Source organism: Scyliorhinus torazame, chromosome 1, assembly GCF_047496885.1.
Source record: "Scyliorhinus torazame isolate Kashiwa2021f chromosome 1, sScyTor2.1, whole genome shotgun sequence".
Classification (NCBI taxonomy): domain Eukaryota; kingdom Metazoa; phylum Chordata; class Chondrichthyes; order Carcharhiniformes; family Scyliorhinidae; genus Scyliorhinus; species Scyliorhinus torazame.
This window is the reverse complement of record NC_092707.1, coordinates 312,943,719-312,967,299: the sequence shown is the minus strand read 5'-3', so window position 1 is coordinate 312,967,299 and position 23,581 is coordinate 312,943,719. Positions and strand designations below refer to the sequence as shown.

At 50.5% G+C, this 23,581-nt stretch overlaps 1 protein-coding gene across 4 annotated transcripts in view; it reads left to right on the top strand.

Moving 5' to 3' along the window:
- cfap36 (cilia and flagella associated protein 36) overlaps positions 1 to 23,581 on the top strand; it is a 218,362-nt gene that overhangs the window by 145,129 nt on the left and 49,652 nt on the right. The window contains exon 8 of one of the 4 annotated variants that reach the window (XM_072507828.1): positions 6,445 to 7,951. The exons of the other annotated variants lie outside the window; for them this stretch is intronic. Coding sequence (XP_072363929.1) covers positions 6,445 to 6,783 — 339 coding nt within the window. The 3' untranslated portion in view covers positions 6,784 to 7,951. Of the gene's footprint in view, positions 1 to 6,444; positions 7,952 to 23,581 lie in introns of those variants that run through there. 4 annotated transcript variants of the gene reach the window in all.

The window sequence follows — 23,581 nt, the reverse complement described above, 5'->3', positions numbered from 1 at the left end:
TTGGTAAACGTGTATGCCCCGAATTGGGACGATGCCAATTTTATGAGGCGAATGCTAGGACGCATCCCAGACCTAGAGACCGGAAAGCTGATAATGGGGGGAGACTTTAACACGGTGTTGGAACCAAGGCTGGATAGGTCGAAGTCCAGGACTGGTAGGAGGCCGGCAGCAGCCAAGGTGCTTAAGGATTTTATGGAGCAGATGGGAGGGGTGGACCCGTGGAGATTCAGTAGACCTAGGAGTAAGGAGTTCTCGTTTTTCTCCTATGTCCATAAAGTCTATTCACGCATAGACTTTTTTGTGTTGGGTAGGGCATTGATCCCGAGGGTGAGGGGAACGGAATATACGGCTATAGCCATTTCGGATCATGCCCCACACTGGGTAGACTTGGAGATAGGGGAGGAAACAAGAGGGCGTCCACCCTGGAGAATGGATATGGGACTAATGGCGGATGAGGGGGTGTGCTTAAGGGTGAGGGGATGCATTGAAAAGTACTTGGAACTCAATGACAATGGGGAGGTTCAGGTGGGAGTGGTCTGGGAGGCGTTGAAGGCGGTGGTTAGGGGGGAGCTGATATCAATAAGGACACATAAAGGGAAGCAGGAGAGTAAGGAACGGGAGCGGTTGTTGCAAGAACTTTTGAGGGTGGACAGACAGTATGCGGAAGCACCGGAGGAGGGACTGTATAGGGAAAGGCAAAGGCTGCATGTGGAATTTGACTTGCTGACCACAGGCACTGCAGAGGCACAATGGAGGAAGGCGCAGGGTGTACAGTATGAATATGGAGAGAAGGCGAGCAGATTGCTGGCACACCAATTGAGGAAAAGGGGAGCAGCGAGGGAAATAGGGGGGGTGAGAGACGAAGATGGAGAGACGGAGCGGGGAGCGGAGAGAGTGAATGAAGTGTTTAAGACATTTTATAAAAAATTGTATGAAGCTCAACCCCCGGATGGGAGGGAGAGAATGATGGAGTTTTTGGATCGGCTGGAAATTCCCAAGGTGGAAGAGCAGGAAAGGATGGGATTGGGAGCACAGATCACGGTAGAAGAAGTGGTGAAAGGAATTAGGAACATGCAGACGGGAAAGGCCCCGGGACCGGACGGATTCCCAGTTGAATTTTACAGAAAATATTTGGACTTGCTCGCCCCGCTACTGACGAGGACCTTCAACGAGGCAAAGGAAAGGGGACAACTGCCCCCGACTATGTCAGAAGCAACGATATTGCTTCTTTTAAAGAAGGAAAAGGATCCGCTACAATGCGGGTCCTACAGACCAATCTCCCTCCTCAATGTAGATGCCAAGGTCTTGGCCAAGGTAATGGCAATGAGAATAGAGGAATGTGTCCCGGGGGTGGTTCATGAGGACCAAACTGGGTTTGTGAAGGGGAGACAGCTGAACACGAACATACGGAGGTTGTTAGGGGTAATGATGATGGCCCCACCAGAGGGTGAAACGGAGATAGTAGTGGCGATGGATGCCGAGAAAGCATTTGATAGAGTGGAGTGGGATTATCTGTGGGAGGTGTTGAGGAGATTTGGGTTCGGAGAGGGGTATGTTAGATGGGTGCAGCTGTTGTATAGGGCCCCAGTGGCGAGTGTGGTCACGAATGGACGGGGATCGGCATATTTTCGGCTCCATAGAGGGACAAGGCAGGGATGTCCTCTGTCCCCATTACTGTTTGCACTGGCGATTGAGCCCCTGGCGATAGCGCTGAGAGGTTCCAAGGGATGGAGGGGAATACTTAGGGGAGGAGAAGAACACCGGGTATCTTTATATGCGGATGATCTGCTACTATATGTGGCGGATCCAGCGGAGGGGATGCCAGAAATAATGCGGATACTTGGGGAGTTTGGGGATTTTTCAGGGTATAAATTGAATATGGGAAAGAGTGAGCTGTTTGTGGTGCATCCAGGGGAGCAGAGTAGAGAAATAGAAGACCTACCGTTGAGGAAGGTAACAAGAGACTTTCGTTACCTGGGGATCCAGATAGCTAAGAATTGGGGCACATTGCACAGGCTAAATTTGACGCGGTTGGTGGAACAGATGGAGGAAGATTTCAAGAGATGGGACATGGTAGCATTGTCAATGGCAGGGAGGGTGCAGGCAGTTAAGATGGTGGTCCTCCCGAGATTCCTTTTTGTGTTTCAGTGTCTCCCGGTGGTGATCACGAAGGCTTTTTTCAAAAGGATAGAAAAGAGTATTATGGGTTTTGTTTGGGCCGGGAAGACTCCGAGAGTGAGGAAGGGATTCTTACAGCGTAGTAGGGATAGGGGGGGCTGGCACTACCGAGCCTAAGTGAGTATTATTGGGCCGCTAATATTTCAATGGTGAGTAAGTGGATGGGAGAGGAGGAAGGAGCGGCGTGGAAGAGATTAGAGAGGGCGTCCTGTAGGGGGACCAGCCTGCAGGTTATGGTGACAGCCCCATTGCCGTTCTCACCAAGGAACTATACCACGAGTCCGGTGGTGGTAGCTACACTGAAGATTTGGGGACAGTGGAGACGACATAGGGGAAAGACCGGAGCACTGGGGGGGGTCCCCGATAAGAAACAACCATAGGTTTGCCCCGGGGGGAATGGATGGGGGATATGGAATGTGGCAAAGAGCAGGTATAACGCAATTGAAAGATCTATTTGTGGATGGGAAGTTTGCGAGTCTGGGAGCGCTGACCGAGAAATATGGGTTGCCCCAAGGGAATGCATTCAGGTACATGCAATTGAGGGCTTTTGCGAGGCAGCAGGTGAGGGAATTCCCGCAGCTCCCGACACAAGAGGTGCAGGACAGAGTCATCTCAAAGAAATGGGTGGGGGATGGTAAGGTGTCGGATATATATAGGGAAATGAGAGACGAAGGGGAGACTATGATGGACGAACTAAAAGGGAAATGGGAAGAAGAGCTAGGGGAGGAGATTGAGGAGGGGATGTGGGCAGATGCCCTAAACAGGGTAAACTCGTCGTCCTCGTGCGCCAGGCTAAGCCTGATTCAGTTTAAGGTATTACACAGGGCACATATGACTGGAACACGGCTCAGTAAATTTTTTGGGGTGGAGGATAGGTGTGCGAGGTGCTCGAGAAGCCCAGCGAATCATACCCATATGTTTTGGTCATGCCCGGCACTACAGGGGTTTTGGATGGGGGTGACAAAGGTGCTTTCGAAAGTAGTAGGAGTCCGGGTCGAACCAAGCTGGGGGTTGGCTATATTTGGGGTTGCACAAGAGCCGGGAGTGCAGGAGGCGAAAGAGGCCGATGTTTTGGCCTTTGCGTCCCTAGTAGCCCGGCGCAGAATATTGCTAATGTGGAAAGAAGCCAAGCCCCCGGGGGTGGAGACCTGGATAAATGATATGGCGGGGTTCATAAAGTTAGAGCGGATTAAGTTCGTCCTAAGGGGGTCGGCTCAAGGGTTTACTAGGCGGTGGCAACCGTTCGTCGAATATCTTGCGGAAAGATAGATGGGGAAAACAAAGAAGGCAGCAGCAGCGGCCCAGGACTTGGGGGGGGGGGGGGGGGGGGGGGGGGGGAGGGATGGGTGGGGGGTGGCCTGAGACAAGGCAGTTGCCAATTAGGGCTAGTTTTTATTTTTTGTTATTTAATATTTATTTATTTGTTGTTGTTTTTGTTTAAATTTAAAAAAGGTCATTATTATCTGCATTGTTACAATGTTGTGTAAAGGATGCACAATGTACTGTGTTGGTTGACCAAAAATTTTCAATAAAATATTATTTAAAAAAAAAAAGAATCCAATCGGAAACAAAACAGCAAAAAAAAACCCACAAGTGTTCAAGCGGTTCTGGTTAATAATTCACAATTCGGAAGTGTGTGTATGCATGCGTAACTAACAGGGTTATAAGGCAAAACTGATAGATTTTTTGTTGCGTCAAAACTATCGGCAGTTGGTATTTCGGAAATTAGCGCAAGCCGTACCCGCATCTACCACACCACCCTAGCCCCTGTTCCAAATTCGAACGTAATGAGCAGATAAGAGAGAGCCATGCAGGCAATGCAAGCGATGCAGCGCCTCATGAACCCCGAAGATTTTGCTGTCGCACCAGTCAGCAGCGTAGGAGCGGGACAGTGTCCCGTTTGGGAAGTGGAAATCCGCAAAATTCTGCAGGGCAAAGGATGGCCCATGTGGACAGATTTCTGCAATAACGACGACTCAGGTACTGGAAGTATAGGGCATACTTGGTGGGAGAACCTGAGTGAGATCCACAAAAAGAGTTTAGCAAAAGCGCGCAAGCCGATGGCAATTGTGTCCTGTCGGGCACAATTGCGAGGCACAGAGGAGGTCGTCAGGACGCTCCGCAAGGAAATAGAAGGCATACATCGGATGAGTAAAATCGATGTATGCGAAATTGAGAAAGAGAACCTGGAGTTAAAAGGGAAATTAGCAGCAAAAGACGAAGAGGTGGCTGACGCCAAACGGGGTCACCAATCTTGTCTGGCGCACTTGAGTAGTTTCCAGTCACAATATGAAAAGGCTTATCAGGACCTGCAACGTGCAGTCCTGGTAAAGAAAGAATCAGAAAACCAGTTAGAGACGCTCCAGAAACAACGCAGTGATCGCAAGGCAGCCTTGAGAATGCTCCACGCCACAACCACGGAACAAAGGCAGAGTACTTTGGACCATGCAAAGTGCCGAAAGCAGATTGCAGACTTGAAAGCACTGCTTTCTGTCCAAAAGAGATTTCAAGAAACCTTTGGGGAAAGTTTAGACCAGGAAGACGGCCCTGATTGGGACGAATTGCAAGAGACAGCGCAGAGATATGTTCAGGGAGCATGTGCGCAGGGAAAACCCCAAAGGAGGAAAGCACCCGCACCCCCCACACAACAGATAATACAGGCTCCCATGAACCCTGTAACAACCCACCGCACCGCCACAGCAGACAAGGCGGAGGTCTTATATTCCACCCCCCTCACAGTGACCCAATTACAGGACGCGTGTGCCAAAATCACACCGTCCCTCCCCGCTTCAGACCCACACCATTTCTTTGCCACCGTCAAACACCAGGCGACCATGGATGAGAAAGAGCAGGTAAAGCTCACGGTCCTCAGCTTAGACCCATCGGTCGCAGCAGCCCTTCCCGACCCACAGAATGTAGGAGGAGGCACCCTTGCAGAAATGCATACTGCGATCCTGGATGCGATCGGGTACAACCGTGGCAACCCCGTAGACGGTCTGAATAAATGCAGACAGAAAAAGTCTGAACACCCCACAGCGTTCGCAGGACGCTTGTGGATTCATTTTGAAGCCGTTTTCGGCAACGTAGATCGTGCCCATTTGTCCCCAGACAATATGGCCAAGTGGACCCGCACCCTTATCTCCCATGCCACGGAAGCAGGACAGAATGCCTGTAGCAATTATGACCCCTCGGAGGAGGCTCATAATGAGAAGTGGGTGGTCAAAAGATTGTCCCGCGTTTGGGAACAAGCGGCTCACGGTAAATCAGCAACTAGAGCCCCCGAGGAAAACCAAGCCGCCGCAGACGTGCAGGCAGTAAGAACCACTCTCCACAACCCCGCCTGGGTAAACGAGGGAAAGAACAGCCCCCCAGCCAAACCGCAAGAGTGCTACAATTGCGGACAGTTGGGACATTTTGCTAAAGAATGCAATGGCCCTAAAAAACCACAGAGTGCCCAACCGACAGGCACTCTCAATAAGAAAAAGGCAGAGCCCATAGCGACCGAGAACTGAGGTGTCCACATGATGATTTAAAGGAGACACTTGGTGAAAAGTGTTGTCCTTCCTGATGGAACCTGCAGAATATTTATGTTGTCTGTCTGTTTGCTAAATGTTGTTCGTCCTACAGGAGAATGTTCTCACCGCCCCACACCCATTCACCTGAACTTTTTAGCACTTTTCCAAACGGACAAGCCAGGCGCTTGTTCAGCGGTACCAACTTGTCCACAGATACGTGGTCACCAGACCAGACGCCCGATCGTAGCTACTCTTCCGATTTGATGGTAGAATCAGAACAGTAACCCCACCATGATGACTACATTTTTGTCCGTTCTTTGGTCGCTCAGGCAGTGGAGAAACGGCATGAGACCCGCCCTGCCTGGGGACCCCCCCGTTGGTCAAAAACGCTCGGGTAGGGAAGATATGGTATTGGTAGCCGTCCTACCCGGGGACTCCACCCAAATCTTACCCGTCACGGCCCACACGCACCTCATTCGACCTTTTCTTTCAAAAACAGTTTTATTTTATTTAGGCAACCTTTGGGTTGCTGCCACATGCTATTTACATCCTGGAACATTTGGATGATAAACCTAGCACTGGTCCACCATTGGGAAGTGTGCCGTGTCCAAACATTTGTTTTGAAAAAAAAAAAAATGGGGGGAGAGTCACATACTGTGACCAATTATAAGGGTTTAATTGGCCCCAAGAAGGACAGACACACTAACACACCAGATATTAAACCGAAGTATTTACACAGCTTGTCTTACAGAACTCCAGAAGCTCCAAGTCCGGAGAAAACCAGCGAACACAGGAAAAGGAAAGAAAGAAGACAGCCATGAGGACTCCTTTCTTCATGATCAACATGTTTGTGCTGGACCTTTGGTTGCGCGGGAACGCGGACCCCATCACTCCAAACCCCTTTACTGTTAACACTTCACAGCCCAGTAGTACCGAGGGCCCAGTCACCAACCACGCTGCATTATCCTGGTGTGCCAAGTTCATAACTTGGTACTCCTTAACGTACATCATTGAGGCACTGTTGGCATTGGCTATACTCAGTTGTGCAGTACAGACCATGCGCCTCCGCAAGTGGAAAAGGAGAGTGTAACGCGCTCGAACCCCGGTCTATCGGATCCGATCCCCGATATTCATCTATGACCAGACCCCAGACCCCCGCGACATATGAATAATAAAACATGCACTGGCGGTTTTTCCTGTAAATAAAAAGAAAATGTATGGAAATGTATGATCCTGAGCTTGACTGCCAAGCCAGGAAAGAGTATATTAAATGTTGTGATTGTTATTGTATGTTTAGAGAGATAAGATTGTATAATGCTTGAAGAATTGTTTAGGTAAAATTAGAGGTTCCCAGTTTATTTTTTTATAGATACATGCCCCTGCCTGACATAGCGCCCTCAAGAATTGTTTAGGTAAATTTTTGTGCATAGCTAGGGCCAGAGTAGTGGCCATGTAGGAGGTGCCCCACCCCCCGGCCCGGGTCAGGGAACGAAGAGGACAAAATTTATGTGATCCTTCATGCTTCGCGTTAGGATCACAAGGCGGGAATGTAGCCACGTAAAATGGCTGCGTTCCGATTAATCTGGCCAAAACCCAGTTTGAAATGGCTAACCCAAAAGACTGCTGGGAAAAGCAGCTAACAAGACACAAGCAGGCAGCTGCAGACAGTATTGCATATTCGGCTCTGGGGAAGTTAGCCCAGATTGATACTCAGGGCTATCAACAGCCCATCAACCCAGGTATTTGCAGTTACATTCAGGACTGTTTGCAGCCCATCTATTCAGACATCTGCAGTTAAATCGGCTATCCCGGGAACAATTGCAACATATTAGCAATTGAATACCGGGCCAGACCTGTCGGCGCCTGCAGTGGCCGAAACAAAGACAGGTGAACGACCACCCCCCGATCGAGGAATCGCCTCACCATTGGACACATCGACCCCAGGGATTGGGAACAAATCCAATCACTTGGGACTCAGGGTCAAGGGCCGCCCCGGGAGGCGGGAAGCCCCTGGGCCCTATAAAAGTGAGGGGCCAAGTTCAGATCTCTCTCTCTCTCTCCTCTTCGCCTGCTCGAGACCTTCGCAAGAACAGCAACCAGCAACAGTAAGTTTGAATCCAGCGATCGCTATCCGGTAGAGACACCTAGCCACCGACCTGTAGCAGCCTTTTGAATCCCGCGGGCCAGATCTGATTGGACAAGCCATTCGTTTCCCTGACCTGGTGGGCTCTTCCTAAGTTAAGTATTGGCCAGTAGTGATAGGTTTATTATATAGATAGTAGTATTAGTGTATTAATATTGCTCATTGTATATAATAAATGACCGTTGTTTTAATCCTTACTAAGCGGTGTGCTGTATTATTAATCATAACCTGCACTTGAACCACGTGGCGGTATCATAAAGATACCTGGCGACTCGTGAGCAAAGGTGACGTAATCAGAGCAAATAGACTAAGGTTAAAAAGAGCAACACCTCGAGGGCGCGTCCCTGCACGTCCTCAACATGGATCCCGCAACCTGTTATGCGTTGCCCATCTAAGACTGTGGAAGATCCATCCAGATAAATCCTAATGGGTTCACACGTGTCCGGGTGCGGGGGGTTCTGAGATGAATTTCCTATCTTTCTGGGGGGTGTTTTAGCTATAAAGGGGCCTGTGTTATGATGTGGAGAGATGATTTCACATTCATGGGGGGTTCCGGGGTACTGCAAATTGTCCGCTAAGTAGGTGTGTGACTTGGTCCGTTTTACTGTGATGTCCCGTCCCTGCAAGAGAAGGGTCCATCTAGCTGCGCGGCATATTTGGCTGACGGTACCCTCCTTGAGTCGTCCGTCCAGTAAAGGTTGGGTGGGGGTGTGCTCGGTCAGAATGGTGATGGGGTTCAGTCCGGTAATGTATGAAAAGTACTGGACTGCCCAGAAAACTGCGAGCAGATGCCTCTCGCAGGCTGAAAATCCCTGCTCCACAGCATCTAAAAGTCGTGAGGCGTAAGCTACGGGGCTTAACTGGTCGTGCCGTTTCTGCAGGAGATCGGCTGAAAGGTCTGTGGTCGCTACCTCTATGGCGTAAGGGGAAAGCGGGTCTGGAACTTGTAGTGTGGGGGCGGCTATGAGTGCCTGTTTTAATGATTCCAAGCATCCGTATGCTGCGGAAGCTACTCCCAGGGGGCTCCTTTCTTTAGGAGGTCTGAGAGGGGCGCTGCCTTGCTGGCGAAACCGTCAATGTGGTTTCGGCAGTAGCCAACCAGTCCTAAAAACGACCGGAGGGCTGAAACGTTCTGGGAAAGGGGCAATTTAGCGATCGAGTCAATTCTTTTATGCTCGATCTCGCGTTTACCGTGCGTGATAATGGTTCCCAAATATACCACTTTTTCTTCCAAAATCTGGGCCTTTTTGGGGTTGACTTTACAACCAATGGAACGTAGTAATTCCAGGAGTTCGGACAGAAGCTCAATGTGCTCTTCCTTGGTGTCTGTCTGCAGTAGTAGATCATCTACATATTGTACCAGACATTCGGGGCGAGAAAATTTCGCTAGTCCATTTGCCAGCTGTCGGTGGAAAATGGAGGGGGAGTTGTGGAAGCCTTGTGGCAGGCATGTCCACGTGTACTGCTGCGCTTTAAAAGTGAAGGCAAATTTGTACTGGCACGCCTTTACCAATGGAATGGACCAGAATCCATTACTGATGTCCAAACCGTGAAATAGCAGGAGTTGAGTCCCTGTTTGAGCATGGCCTCGGGACTTGTTGCTGCGGTGGGGGCTGCTGCGGAGGTGACTTTATTGAGTTCCCGATAATCACTGGTCAGGCGCCATGATCCGTCGGGCTTTCTTACTGGCCAAATCGGGGCATTATTAGTAGAGGCTACTGATCTTAGTACGCCCTGCTCTAATAAGCTCTCCATAACTTTTAGGATTTCTCCCTCTGCTTCTAGGGGGAATCCGTACTGTTTTGGGGGTCGAGGGTCCGGTCCTGTTACTTGTACGGAGCCAGTCATCCGTCCACAGTCGTGCTTGTGGGTCGCGAATGCTGCCCTGTTCTTTTGCAGGACTGCCCTAACCTGCTTGTCCGTGCTAAGCGTGGTCGGGTTGAATCAAAATTCGCCTACTGCGCTAATTTTGTTCATATAGTCCCCTATGTTGAGCGTTGCGGGGGCTCTAGCGGATTTCGCCATCTTCCAGACACACTGGTTGACTGGATCGAAGGATAGGTGGTGGGAATTCATAAAGTCGATTCCCAGAATGTGTTCTGCTGTGGGGCAGGTCTACTAAAACTACGGGGTGTTTTGTGGTATGTTACCAATTTGAATGGGTACAGGGGCTGTGATGTGTCCCTGCTGTGAGTGGCCTGTAAAGCCGCTGAGGGTTATAGTGGCTGTAGTAGGCCACATGTCCTTCTGAAAAAGGGTGGAGGAATTTATGGTGGTGCGGGACCCTCTTGTATCCCAAAGAAATTCGATAGGCTGTTCCCGAATTTTCGCTGTGACTACGGGTCATCCTGACCTATCCCAAAGGGTGTCACAGACCCAACTGGGGGAGCCCGTACACCGTCAGTCTGTTTCGGTCAAGTCCGTCTGATCCGAACGGGCGCTAACGCTATGGATGGGCTCTGCCTTTTTCTTAATCAGAGTGCCTGTTTGTTGGGCTCTCTGTGGCTTTTTGGGGCCATTGCACTCTTTTGCAAAATGTCCCAACTGTCCACAGTTGTAACATTCTTGTTATTTGTGTGGGGTGATGTTCTTTCCCTCATTTAACCAGGCGGGTTGTGATGGGTTGGTTTTACTGCCTGCATGTCTGCGGCGGCTTGCTTTTCCTCGGTGGTTTTAGCGGTAGGTTTATTCTGAACAGACTGCTCCCAAACGCGGGACAATCTTTTAACCACCCACTTCTCGTTATGGGCCTCTTCTGAGGGATCATAACTATTACAGGCATTCTGTCCTGCATCTGTGGCATGGGAGATAAGGGTGCGGGTCCATTTGGCCATGTTATCTGGGGACAAATGGGCACGGCCTACGTCTCCAAAAACGGCTGCGAAATGAATCCACAGGCGTCCTGCGAACGCTGTGGGGTGTTCAGACTTCTTCTGCCTACACTTATTTAGGCCATCTACGGGGTCACCCCGATTATACCCGATTGCATCCAGGATCACGGTATGCATTTCTGCGAGGGTGCCTCCTCCTACGTTCTGTGGGTCGGGAAGGGCTGCTGCTACCGATGGATCCAGACTTAGAACCATGAGCTTTACATGCTCTCTCTCATCCAGGCCGTACATGGTCGCCTGATGTTTGACGGTGACAAAGGGGGTCTGCGGTGGGGAGGAACGGTGTGATTTTTGCATACGCGTCCCGTAATTGGGTCACTGTTAGGGGGGTGGAATATAGGAATTCCGCCTCGTCCGATGTGGCTGTGCGGTGGGTTGTTACAGGGTTCATTGGAGCCTGAACTACCTGCTGTGTGGGGGGTAGGGTGCTTTTCTCCTTTGGGGCTTTCCCTGCGCACATGTTCCCTGAACACATCTCTGCGCTGTTTCCTGTAATTCTTCCCAATCAGGGCCGTCTTCCTGGTCTAATTTTTCCCCAAAGGTTTCTTGAAATCCCTTCTGGACAGAAAGCAGTGACTGCAGGTCTGCAATTTGCTTCCGGCACTTTGCATGGTCTATGGTGCTCTGTCTTTGTTCTGTGGTTGCAGCATGGAGCGCTCTCAAGGCTGCCTTGAGATCACTACATTGTTTCTGTAGCATCTCCACCTGCTTCTCTGTTTCTTTCCTTACCAGGACTGCACACTGCGTGTCCTAATAGGCCTTTTCATACTGGGTTTGGAAACTACTCAAAGACTGGTGACCTCGTTTGGTGTCAGCCACTTCTTCGTCCTTTGCTGCTAATTTCCTCCTTAATTCCAGATTCTCTTTCTCAACCTCGCATACATCGACTTTACTCATCCGATGTATGCCCTCTAATTCTTTGCGGAGCGTCTTGACGACCTCCTCTGTGCCTCGCAATTGTGCCAAACAGGACACGATTGCCATCGGCTTGCGAGCTTTTGCTAAGCTCTTTTTATGGATCTCACTCATGTTCTTCCTCCAAGTATGTCCAATACTTCCGGGACCTGATTCGTCATTATCGCAGAAATCATTCCACATGGGCCATCCTTTGCCCTTGAGATATTTCCGGATTTCCTCTTCCCAAATGGGACACTGTCCCACTCTACTGCTGCTGGTCGCTGCGACCGCAAATTCCTCGGGGTTCATGAGGCGTTGCATTGCCTGCATGGCCATCTCTCCTATCCGCTTGCTTCGTTTAAATTTGGAACAGGGGGCTAAGGTGGTGTCGTAGATGCGGGTACGGCTTGCGCTAGTTTCCGAAAATACAGACTTCCGACAGTTTTGACGCAACAAAAATCTATCACTTTTACCTTATAGCCCTGTTAGTTACGCATGCATACACACACTTACGAATTATGACTATTAATCAGAACCGCTTGAACACTTGTGGTTTTCTGTTTCCAATTGGATTCTAATTCAAAATTTCTTGGGTTCTCCCGGAGTGGTTTTCCACTTCTAGATCGGGTCCCGGCGGAGTCGCCAATATGTTGCTCGTTTTAGCCTTAGTTTACTTTATTCTTATTCTGTCACCTTTGCTCATGAGTCAACAGGTATCTTTCTGATACCGCCACGTGGTTCAAGTCCAAGTAATGATTAATAATGCAACACACCGCTTAGTAAGAGTTAAATCAACGCTCATTTATTATATACAGGAATAAATTCTTATACAATAATCCTACTTCTAGACTACTACCTACCACTAAAGGCCAATACTTAACTTTGGAAATGGCCCACCAGGTCAGGGAAACGAATGGTCTTTCGAATTGGTTCTGAGCCTGCGGGATTCAAAGGCTGGTACAAGTCGATAGTCAGGAGCACCTATCTGGTAGCGATCGCTGGAGTAACACTTACAGTTTTCTTTGTCGAAGGGTCTCGAAGGTTGCGAGCAGGAGAAGAAGGGTCGAGTTGAACTTGGCTCCTATTCTTATAGTCCCCAGGGGCTTCCCGCCACTCGGGGCGGACCTCGTACCTGGTTCCAAGTGATTGGACTTGGTCCCAATCACTTGGTTCAATATGCTCCAATAATGGGGCGATTCCTTGATCGGGGGGGTGGTCGTTTACCTTTCTTTGTGTCAGCCCCTGCTGTCGCCGAAAGGTCTGGATCGGCTTTATGTTGCTAATGTGTAGCAATTGTTCCCGGGGATGGCTGCTCACTATGCAGATGGCTGGGTTGTTGTGATGTTGATGGCTGCAGTTATCGGTTTTACCTGCAGCTGTCCGTTTGAGTGCTGTTGGCTGATTTTCCCATCAGCCTCTTTCGTTCACCATTTTAAATCGGGGTTTGACCATTCTAATCGGGAATCAGCCATTTTACATGGCTACATTCCCTCCTTGTGATCCTAACGCGATCCTTTGTTCCTTTCCATTCCCTGACCGGGGGGGGGGACACCTCCTACATGGCCTCTACTCTGACCCTAGCTACGCACAAAACATTTTACCTAACAATTCTAAGGGCGCTATGTCAGACAGGGACATGCATTACAAAATAACAAACTTGGAACCTCTAATTTATCCTTATTACACTATACTCGCTAAACATTGCATTATCCTATCTTCCTAAAACATACAACAAACTCACATCATTCCATATAATCTTTCCTGGCTTGGCAGTCAAGCTCAGGATCATACAAGGTTTTTTGTCATGAAAGGTTTTGTACATCTTTTTATTTACAGTAATAACGCAAGTGAATGCACTTTATTGTTTTTATTATAGATTGCGGGGATCGGGGGTCTGGTCGTAACCGAATATAGGGGATCTGATCCGATATACCGGGGTTCAAGCGCGGTACGCTCTCCTTCTCCATTTACGTAGGCGCATAGTCTGCACTACACAGCTGAGTATCGCCAACGCTAACAGTGCTTCAATCACGTAGGACAGGGAGTACCAGGTTATGAACCTGGCACACCAGGAAGATGCAGTGTCGCTGGTGACTGGGCTCTGGGTACTGCGGGGCAGTGAAACATTAACGGCTGGGAGGTTTGAAGTAATGGGGTTCGCGTTCTCGCGCAACCAAATGTCCACAAAAATAATGTTGAGCACGATGAAGGGAGTCCTCATGGCTGTCCTCTTTCCTTTTCTTTCTGTGTGTTCTCGTGTATTTTCTCCGGTCCTGGAACTTCTGGAGTTCTGTAAAAACAAGCATAGTATCTGTAACTACCTCTGTTTAATATCCGGTATGCTAGTATGTCTGTCCTTTGGTGCCAATTATACCCTTATAATTGGTCACTATGTGTGACTCCCTCTTTTTTTTTCAAAAACACATTTTAGGACACGGCACACTTCCCAATGATGGACCAGTGCTTATTTACCATCCAAATGTAAATAGCAGATGGCAGCAACCTGAAGGTCGCCTAAACAAATAAAAACATTTTGAAATGAAAGAATGTCAAATGAGGTGCGTATGGGCCGCGACGGGTAAGATTTGGATGGAGTCCCCGGGTAGGACGGCTACCAATGCCGTATCTCCCCTACCCGAGCGTGATTGACCAGCGGGGGGGGGTCCCCAGACAGGGCGGGTCTCACGCCGTTTCTCCACTGCCTGAGCAACCGACAAGAACGGGCAAAAATGTAGTCATCGTGGTGGGGCTGCCATAGTGATTCTATCCCTTGAATCAGAAGAGCAGTTACGATCGGGCGTCTGATACCCGAACAAGTATCAGCTGAAAAGCTAGTTCCGCTGAACAAGCGTGTGGTCTGTTGACCAGGTATCTGCAGATAAGTTGGTACCGCTGAACAAGCGGCTGGAAAAAAAAATTCTCCTGTCGCTTCTCAACTGGTGTGCTAGCATCCTGCTCGCCTCCTCCCCATACTCGTATCGCGCTCCTCTCACCCTTCTCAACTGCGTCACCGCCTTACCCGTAGATAATAGCCCAAACTCCATCTGCAGCCTCTGACATTCCTTCAGCAACCCCACTTCCGGGGCCTCTGCATATCTCCTGTCCACCTGCAGGATTTCCTCAGTAGCCTCTCTGATCGCCGCCCGCTCCGCCTTCTCCCTATGTGCCTGAATCGAAATAGACTCCCCCCTGACCACTGCCTTAAGTGCCTCCCAAACCGTACCTGCTGAAACCTCTCCCGTGTCATTAATCTCCACGTATCACCGGACCTCTCCCTCCGCCAACAGTCCCACATCCAGCCTCCATTGCGGGCGCTGGGCCCCCCCTTTTGCTCACTTGTAGTTCCACCCAGTGCGGGGGCATGGTCCGACACCATTATTGCCGAATACTCGATATCAACCACTCCTACCAACAATGTCTTGTCAAACACGAAAAAGTCTATTCGGGAGTACACCTTGTGCACATGGGAGTAGAATAAAAATTATTTCACCCTCCGTCTCCCAAGTCTCCACGGATCTCCCCCCCCCCCCCCCCCCCCCTCCACACACACACACACACATGTGCTCCATGTTACGGGCCAGGGTTTGGAGAACCCCAAAGTATATCATGGACTTCACCTGACCCATAACTTTAAATAGATTTTGGTTAAGGGGAGCACGAGGTCCCACTTTACTGGTATGGTGCAACAGTGATCTAAAGTTTGTTTAAACAAAAACAATGTTTACTATATTAATCCAGTTAACATTTTTAAACACACAGTAAACATCTTAACAACTGTCAGCACCAATAATCCCCACAGATACAATATTCTGTAAGTAAACCTTAATCTTTCCTTGCAGCATCCATAAGACAAATACCCTCTTCAACACATCAGGTTTAAATTCTCTATTGAGAGCAATTATCACTTTTAAACTAGCAAGTGATTTAAAGACATTCCTTTCATGCAGAAATAAATCAGAATCACACCTGGTTTTGCTGGATGCAGCTCCCAATCTGCAAAACGAAACCAAACACACCCTGTAGCTGCGAGCCCAAAGCGAAAGTAAAGCAGACAGACACCCAGCTCCACCCACACTCTGACATCATTGCAGCTATTTGACAAACACCCATTTCTTAAAGGTACACCCACTACAGCTATTTGATAAACACCCATTTCTTAAAGTTACTCTCACATGACACCATGAACCCCCACAGCTCCTTGGCTGTTGTTGGCACCCTCCCCGACCTCGAGCTCGATCGGTCTAGCCTCGGATCCAGGACCGTATTGAAGTTCTCTCTCTCTCCCCCCCCCCCCCCCCACCCAATTATTAACCGATGAGAGTCCAGGTCAGGGATCCTCCCCAGCACCCTCCTCATAAATTCCACATTGTCCCTGTTCAGGGCATAGATGTTCACTAACACCACCGGCATCCCCTCCAGTTTCCCACTCACCATAACATACCTTCCCCCAGAGTCTGCCACAATACTTCCCACTTCAAACACAACTGCTTATTGATCAAAATCGCCACCACCTTCGATTTAGAGTCCAATCCCGATTGAAATACTTGCCCAACCCATCCCTTCCTCAGTCTAGTCTGGTCCCCCACCTTCAGGTGAATCTCCTGTAGCATGGCCACATCCGCCTTTATTTTTTTTAATGTGCAAAATCACGGGCCCCTTGACAGGCCCATTCAATCCTCGCACGTTCCACGTGATCAGCTGGTCGAGGAGCACTTTAACCTCCACCCGCCGATCATCCATAGTCCCTCTTGAATTAGCCCATGTCCCGCACGTCCTCAGGCCCGCCCTCGGGCGCCCACCATCATCGATCCTCCCCCTCATTACACTTTAAAAGCCCTACCCCTGTCAACAGTACGTTGCCCCCCCCCACCCAGTCCCCCAAGAACAACCCCTGTCCCCACCCCCCACTAACCTGCTCACCCTCCACTGCGCTTCCGTGAACTAGCTCGCCCAGTTAGCCTGGCAGCCTCCGCCTATGGCGCCTAGCATCCTACCCCCACTGATTCCCCTCCCACCTGCTCAATCATCCTGCTAGTGCAAACAAAATACACCCCTCCCCAAGCCCAATCGAAGAGATCAACCCCCCATCTTCCAACAGAGAACAGAAACAAACCTGAAGCCAAAAAATGGCCCCAAACACAAATTAAACGCAGATTCAAACATCTCCACCAAAGTTCAAAGTCCACCGTCTCCTGCCAGTCCATTGTCTCTGATAAATTCTATCGCCTCCTCTGACATCCCAAAGTACAGCTCCCGGCCTTCGTAGTTCATCCACAGATGTGCCGGGTACAACATCCCAAACTTCACCCCCTTCTTGTAGAGGACAGCCTTGACCTTATTGAAACACGCTCTCATCTTGGCCAGCTCTGCACCCAGGTCCTGATATTGTCTGCCTGGCCCACCTCGATCCGCTCCTTGTCCAGGAAACGATGCAAACGTACCACCATTGCATTCGGCGTCTCATTCCCCTGGGGCTTCCTCATTAGCGCCCTATGCGCTCGATCCACCTCAAGAGGCCGTGCGAATGCTCCCTCTCGCAGCAGCTTCTCCAGCATCCTCTCCACATATGCGCCAGCGTCAACTCCTTCACTTCCCTCCGGCAGGCCCACATTCCTAATATTCTGTCTGCATGACCGGTTCTCCAGGTCTTCGACTTTCTCCTGGAGCCGCCTCTGCTGATCCCGCATCAGCCCCATTAATGCTGCCATCGAGGCGAACTGCTCCTCATGTTCCCCCACCACCTCCTCCATCTTCTGGATCGCCTGACCCTGGGCCTCCAGCTTCCACGCGGTCTGAATTGTCATTGCCTGAATTGAATCTACTGCCCGAGCCAGATTCTCCTTGCATTGCTGGATGAATTTCTCATTCAGGAAGCCCACCAGCTGCTCTGTTGACCACTGAGCCAGCAAGGCCGCTCCCTGACCCTCCGCCATCTCCACTTGCGTTGCAGGCACCACACCAACCTTTGCAGTCTGATCCCCTCTTTTGCGACCGCTTCTGGCCCTCAGCTCCATACACCAGTGCGTCAATCTCTTCTACTCACTCTCCTGCACCAACCAGGGAAAAGGTCCGAAAAAACCGCCACGAGCGGCGCCACCAAATGTGCAACCACACACCATGGCCGCCACCGGAAGTCTGATATCAGATTCTTCTTAATGGGTTGTTCACCAGAGGCCCTGGAGCTCACTTCAGCACTGCTTTGTCCTACTGTGGATTCTCCTTAGCATCTCTCTCCAGCAGATTTAGTTGAGAGATCCTGGCCTGTTTGTATCTCTGGCCCTCTCTTCCTTATTACAATCCATTTTCAATTCTTTAGTCCTGTTGCTTGCATGCTGGCAGCTCAAAATGGAAGAATCTCTCTCGTGCCCAGAGCACGTGACGTTAGTGTTTGGGGCGCGTGACCTGCTCTCTGCCGCCGCTTCTGGCAGGAAGACTCCCATCAATTTCTTTTTTAAAAATCTCCTGCTGGTCAGTGCTGACATCAGGAGGAGGCGGTCTGCCCTGCTGGGTACCAGGTCTGCCCACTGCTAATGGGTCATGCATATGTGCAACGGTATCTTTAAAAGCCAGTCGCGGCCATTGGCCACAATGTCCTGCAATGAGGAACACAGCGACCCATGGCCCTGCGACCCTCCCGACACCCGCTCATGACCCATCTGTGGGTCACGACCCTGAGTTTGAAAATGACTGATTTATAGTAATGACTTGGGCTGGAGGTAATATATGGGAGGGAGATGGTGACATAGTGGTAATGTCACTGGACGAGCAATCCAGAGACGAAGCCTAAATCGTTGAGTATATTTAGGTTGAGATAGACTTATTTTAAGTCTCAGGGAATCCAGGGATATGGGTAGAAGATGGTGGCAGATGAGAGAATTCTGATTGGAGTTGTGTGCATGTTTCCTACTTAAGATATTAGGGTTTCAGTAATTAGAGTATGGCTCAAAACATGGACACTATGTGCCCAACGTTTCGGCTGGGATTCTCTCATGTAAAGGGCCTACTTCATTTTCTCACCACTTTCACAGTTCCTCTGTTCCCTTTGCACCCAACATATGTGATCATCTTCAAGCCACATTCAATGCTTACTGTTCTTTATAAGCATATTGCAACAAACTTTGAAAAATATCCTTAAGACTTTCTAATGTGTAGTAACTTCTGCAGAATCATCTGGTACTAGTCAGTATTTTCAGGACTTTGGCTATGTGCAGATAGTATTTTTATGTGTGTAATATGAGATTGCCATTTGGCAACTTGGTTCTTTTCATTGCTTAATTTATTTTTATTTATGTTATACTACATGCTGATTGGATAGTAGAAATACAATCAACAGGCTACTGCTGCCCGGCCTCTCTTTCTCTCTCTCTCTCTCTTTCCTTCCCTATGTCCCTGCTTTTATTTCTATTTTTTCTTTCTATTGCTCTGTCTCCTTTTTCCTTTTTTTGATCCTTGCTCATCTTTGATTTTTTTTCTCTTTTGGACTTTTAAAAAAAATATATCTATTTGTTAAGATTTTTAACACAATTTTTCCCCCTTACAAACAACTCCTCCCCCCCCCCCCCCCCCCCCCCCCCCCCCGTAACAAAATAGAAAGAAAACGCACATAGCAAGACATAAACATGGTAAAACAATATATTACAGAACTTTGTACATTGGATTCCTCCCGTACATGTCAGTTTTCCAGATCCTTCATGTATTTTCTTGCTCAAAACCCCCCCCCCCAACGCAAGACATCCCCCCTCCCCCCCCCCGGGTTGCTGCTGCTGCTGACCAACCTTCACCTAACGCTCCGCGAGATAGTCTAGAAACGGTTGCCACCGCCTGTAGAACCCCTGCACAGACCCTCTCAAGGCAAACTTTATCCTCTCTAACTTGATAAACCCTGCCATATAATTTATCCAGGCCTCCACGCTGGGGGGCTTCGCCTCCTTCCACATTAGCAAGATCCTTCGCCGGGCTACTAGGGACGCAAAGGCCAGAATGCCGGCCTCTTTCGCCTCCTACACTCCCGGCTCGTCCACTATTCCAAATAGTGCTAGCCCCCAGCTTGGCTTGACCCGGACTTTCACCACCTTAGATACTGTTCCCGCCACCCCCCTCCAGAACCCCTCCAGTGCCGGGCATGACCAAAACATATGGACATGGTTTGCCAGGCTTCCTGAGCACCTCCCACATCTGTCCTCCACCCCGGAAAACCTACTCAGCCTCGCCCCCGTCATGTGCGCTCTATGAACCACCTTAAACTGTATCAGGCTAAGCCTGGCACACGAAGAAGAGGAATTAACCCTACTTAGGGCATCAGCCCATAGCCCCTCCTCAATCTCCTCCCCAGCCCCTCCCATTTACCCTTCAGCTCCTCTACCAACGCCTCCCCCTCTTCTTTCATCTCCTGGTATATCGCCGACACCTTGCCCTCTCCGACCCATACACCCGAGATCACCCTGTCTTGAATTTCCTGTGCCGGGAGCAACGGGAATTCCCTCACCTGTCGCCTCACAAACGCCCTCACCTGCATGTATCTGAAAGCATTTCCCGGGGGGAGCCCAAACTTCTCCTTCAGTGCCCCTAGGCTCGCAAACGTCCCATCAATGAACAGGTTCCCCATTCTTATAATCCCTGCTCGATGCCAGCTCTGAAACTCCCCTTCCATCCTCCCTGGGACAAACCGATGGTTACCCCTGATCGGGGACCACACCGAGGCTCCCATTGCACCCCTGTGCCGTCTCCACTGGCCCCAGATCTTTAGCGTTGCCGCCACCACCGGACCCGTGGTGTACCTTGTCGGCGAGAGCGGCAGCAGTGCCGTCACCAGCGCCCCCAGGCCCGTTCCTTTGCAGGACGCCATCTTCAACCTCCTCCATGCCGCCCCCTCTCCCTCCATCACCCACTTACGGATCATCGCCACATTTGCTGCCCAGTAGTAGCCACCCAGATTTGGCAGCGCCAACCCTCCTCGGTCCCTACTGCGCTCCAGAAACCCTCTCCTTACCCTCGGGGTCTTATTCGCCCACACAAAACCCATCATACTCCTGCCTACCCTCTTAAAAAAAGCCTTGGTGATTACAATTGGAAGGCACTGGAACACAAAAAGAAACCTCGGGAGGACACCATTTTGACCGACTGCACTCTACCCGCTAGCGAGAGCGGCAACATGTCCCATCTTTTGAAGTCCTCCTCCATCTGCTCCACCAGCCTCGTCAGATTCAGTTTATGTAGGGCCCCCCAACTCCTAGCTATTTGGATCCCCAGGTACCGAAAGCTCCTTTCCGCCCTCCTCAGCGGTAGATCGTCTATCCCCCTTTCCTGGTCTCCTGACTGTACTACAAAAAGCTCACTCTTCCCTACATTAAGCTTATAGCCCGAAAAATCCCCAAACTCCCTTAGAGTCTGCATGACCTCCACCATCCCCTCCACTGGATCCGCCACATACAGCAACAGCTCGTCTGCATAAAGCGACACTCGATTCTCCTCTTCCCCTCGGACCACCCCCCTCCATTTCCTAGACTCCCTTAATGACATGGCCAAGGGTTCAATTGCTAGGGCAAACAACAGGGGGGGACAGGGGGCACCCCTGCTTCGTCCCACGGTACAGCCGAAAATACTCCGACCTCCGCCGATTCGTAACCACACTCGCCACCGGGGCTCTGTAAAGGAGCTGAACACAGCTAATAAACCCTCCCCCGAACCCAAACCTACGCAGCACTTCCCAGAGGTACTCCCACTCTACTCGGTCAAAGGCCTTCTCCGCGTCCATAGCTGCCACTATCTCCGCCTCTCCCTCCACCGATGGCATCATTATCACGTTTAGGAGCCGCCGCACATTGGTGTTTAGCTGCCTACCCTTTACAAATCCCGTCTGGTCCTCGTGAATCACCCCCGGGACAGTCCTCGATCCTCGTAGCTAGCACTTTTGCCAGCAACTTAGCATCCACGTTGAGGAGCGAGATCGGCCTGTACGACCCACATTGCAGTGGGTCCTTGTCCCGCTTCAGGATCAAAGAGATTGTCGCCTCCGACATTGTCGGGGGCTGGGTCCCTCCCTCCCTTGCCTCATTAAAAGTCCTTACCAGCAACGGGGCTAACAGGTCTACATACTTCCTATAAAACTCCACCGGGAACCCATCCGGCCCCGGGGCCTTCCCTGCCATGCTCCCCAGTCCTTTAACCAGCTCCTCCACCCCAATTGGCGCCCCCAAACCAGCCACCTCCTGCTCCTCCACCCTCGGGAACCTCAATTGGTCCAAGAATCGTCGCATCTCCTCTTTTCCCCTTGGGGACTGGGACCAATACAGCTCCTCGTAAAAGGCCTTGAAAGCCTCATTCACTTTCCCCGCACTCCGCACTGTAGTTCCCCTGCCATCCTTGACTCCGCCTATTTCCCTCGCTGCCATCCTCTTACGGAGCTGATGTGACAGCATCCGACTCGCCTTCTCCCCATACTCATACGTCGCCCCCTGCGCTTTCCTCCACTGTGCCTCTGCCTTCCCTGTGGTCAACAGGTCAAACTCCGTCTGGAGACGTCGCCTGTCCCTAAGTAATCCCTCCTCAGGGGCCTCTGCGTATCTCCTGTCCACTCTTAGAATCTCCCCCACTAATCTCTCCCTTTCCATGCCCTCTATCTTCTCCCGATGAGCCCTGATGGAGATTAGCTCTCCCCTGATCACCGCCTTCAGCGCCTCCCATACCACCCCCACCTGCACCTCCCCGTTGTCGTTGGCCTCCAAGTATCTTTCGATACACCCCCTCACCCTCCCACACACCGCCTCATCTGCCAGCAGTCCCACATCCAACCGCCACAACAGGCGTTGGTCCCTCTCCTCTCCCAACCCCAGTTCCACCCAGTGCGGGGCGTGATCTGAAATGGCTATGGCCGAATACTCCGTTCCCTCCACTTTCGGGATCAGCGCCCTGCCCAGAACAAAAAAATCTATCCGGGAGTAGGCTTTGTGCACGTGGGAGAAAAAGGAACATTCCCTGGCCTGCGGCCTGGCAAACCTCCACGGGTCAACTCCCCCCCCCCCCTCCCCCCATCTGATCCATAAACCCCCTAAGCACCTTGGCCGCAGCCGGCCTCTTTCCGGTCCTAGATCTGGAGCAATCCAGTGCTGGATCCAACACCGTATTAAAATCCCCACCCATTATCAAGCTTCCTACCTCCAAGTCAGGAATGCGCCCCAACATGCGCTTCATGAATCCGGCATCATCCCAGTTCGGGGCGTATACATTTACCAATACCACCCACGTTCCCTGCAACTTACCGCTCACCATCACGTATCGACCTCCATTGTCCACTACGATATTCTTGGCCTCAAACGACACCCGCTTCCCCACCAATATTGCCACCCCTCTATTCTTCGCATCCAGCCCCGAATGGAATACCTGTCCTACCCATCCCTTTCTTAACCTGACCTGATCCGCCACCTTCAAATGTGTCTCCTGGAGCATGACCACGTCTGCCTTCAGTCCCTTTAAGTGCGCGAACACTCGGGCCCTCTTTACCGGCCCATTCACGCCCCTCACGTTCCACGTTATCAGCCAGATTGGGCCCCCACCCCCCCTGCCGACTAGCCATCTCCTTTTCTAGGCCAGTCCCGTGTCCACGCCGCCCTCACCCTCCAGTCCCCCAGGCAGGAGACCCCCACTCCGACCACTTCTTCTGTGTCCCATTCCCCTTCGGCCAGTGCAGCAGCAACCCTATTTCTCTTTTGGACTTCATTGGTCAATAAGAACTGGCCTTCTTTGTTGGATACGTGTTAAAATATCATAATCCCATATTTGACTTTATAATTGATGCTAATCTTGTGAACATGTGTATCGCTTTTGATAGTCCCCTGTGTTAGGAGCTTGTTTTGTAGTTTATGCATCAGTTGTCTCTTTGAATGCAATGGGGCAAATTGTGCCCAAGCCATCCAAAATGAGTGGAGCCCAGTTTGAAAGTTGTGCATTTTTACTTATTC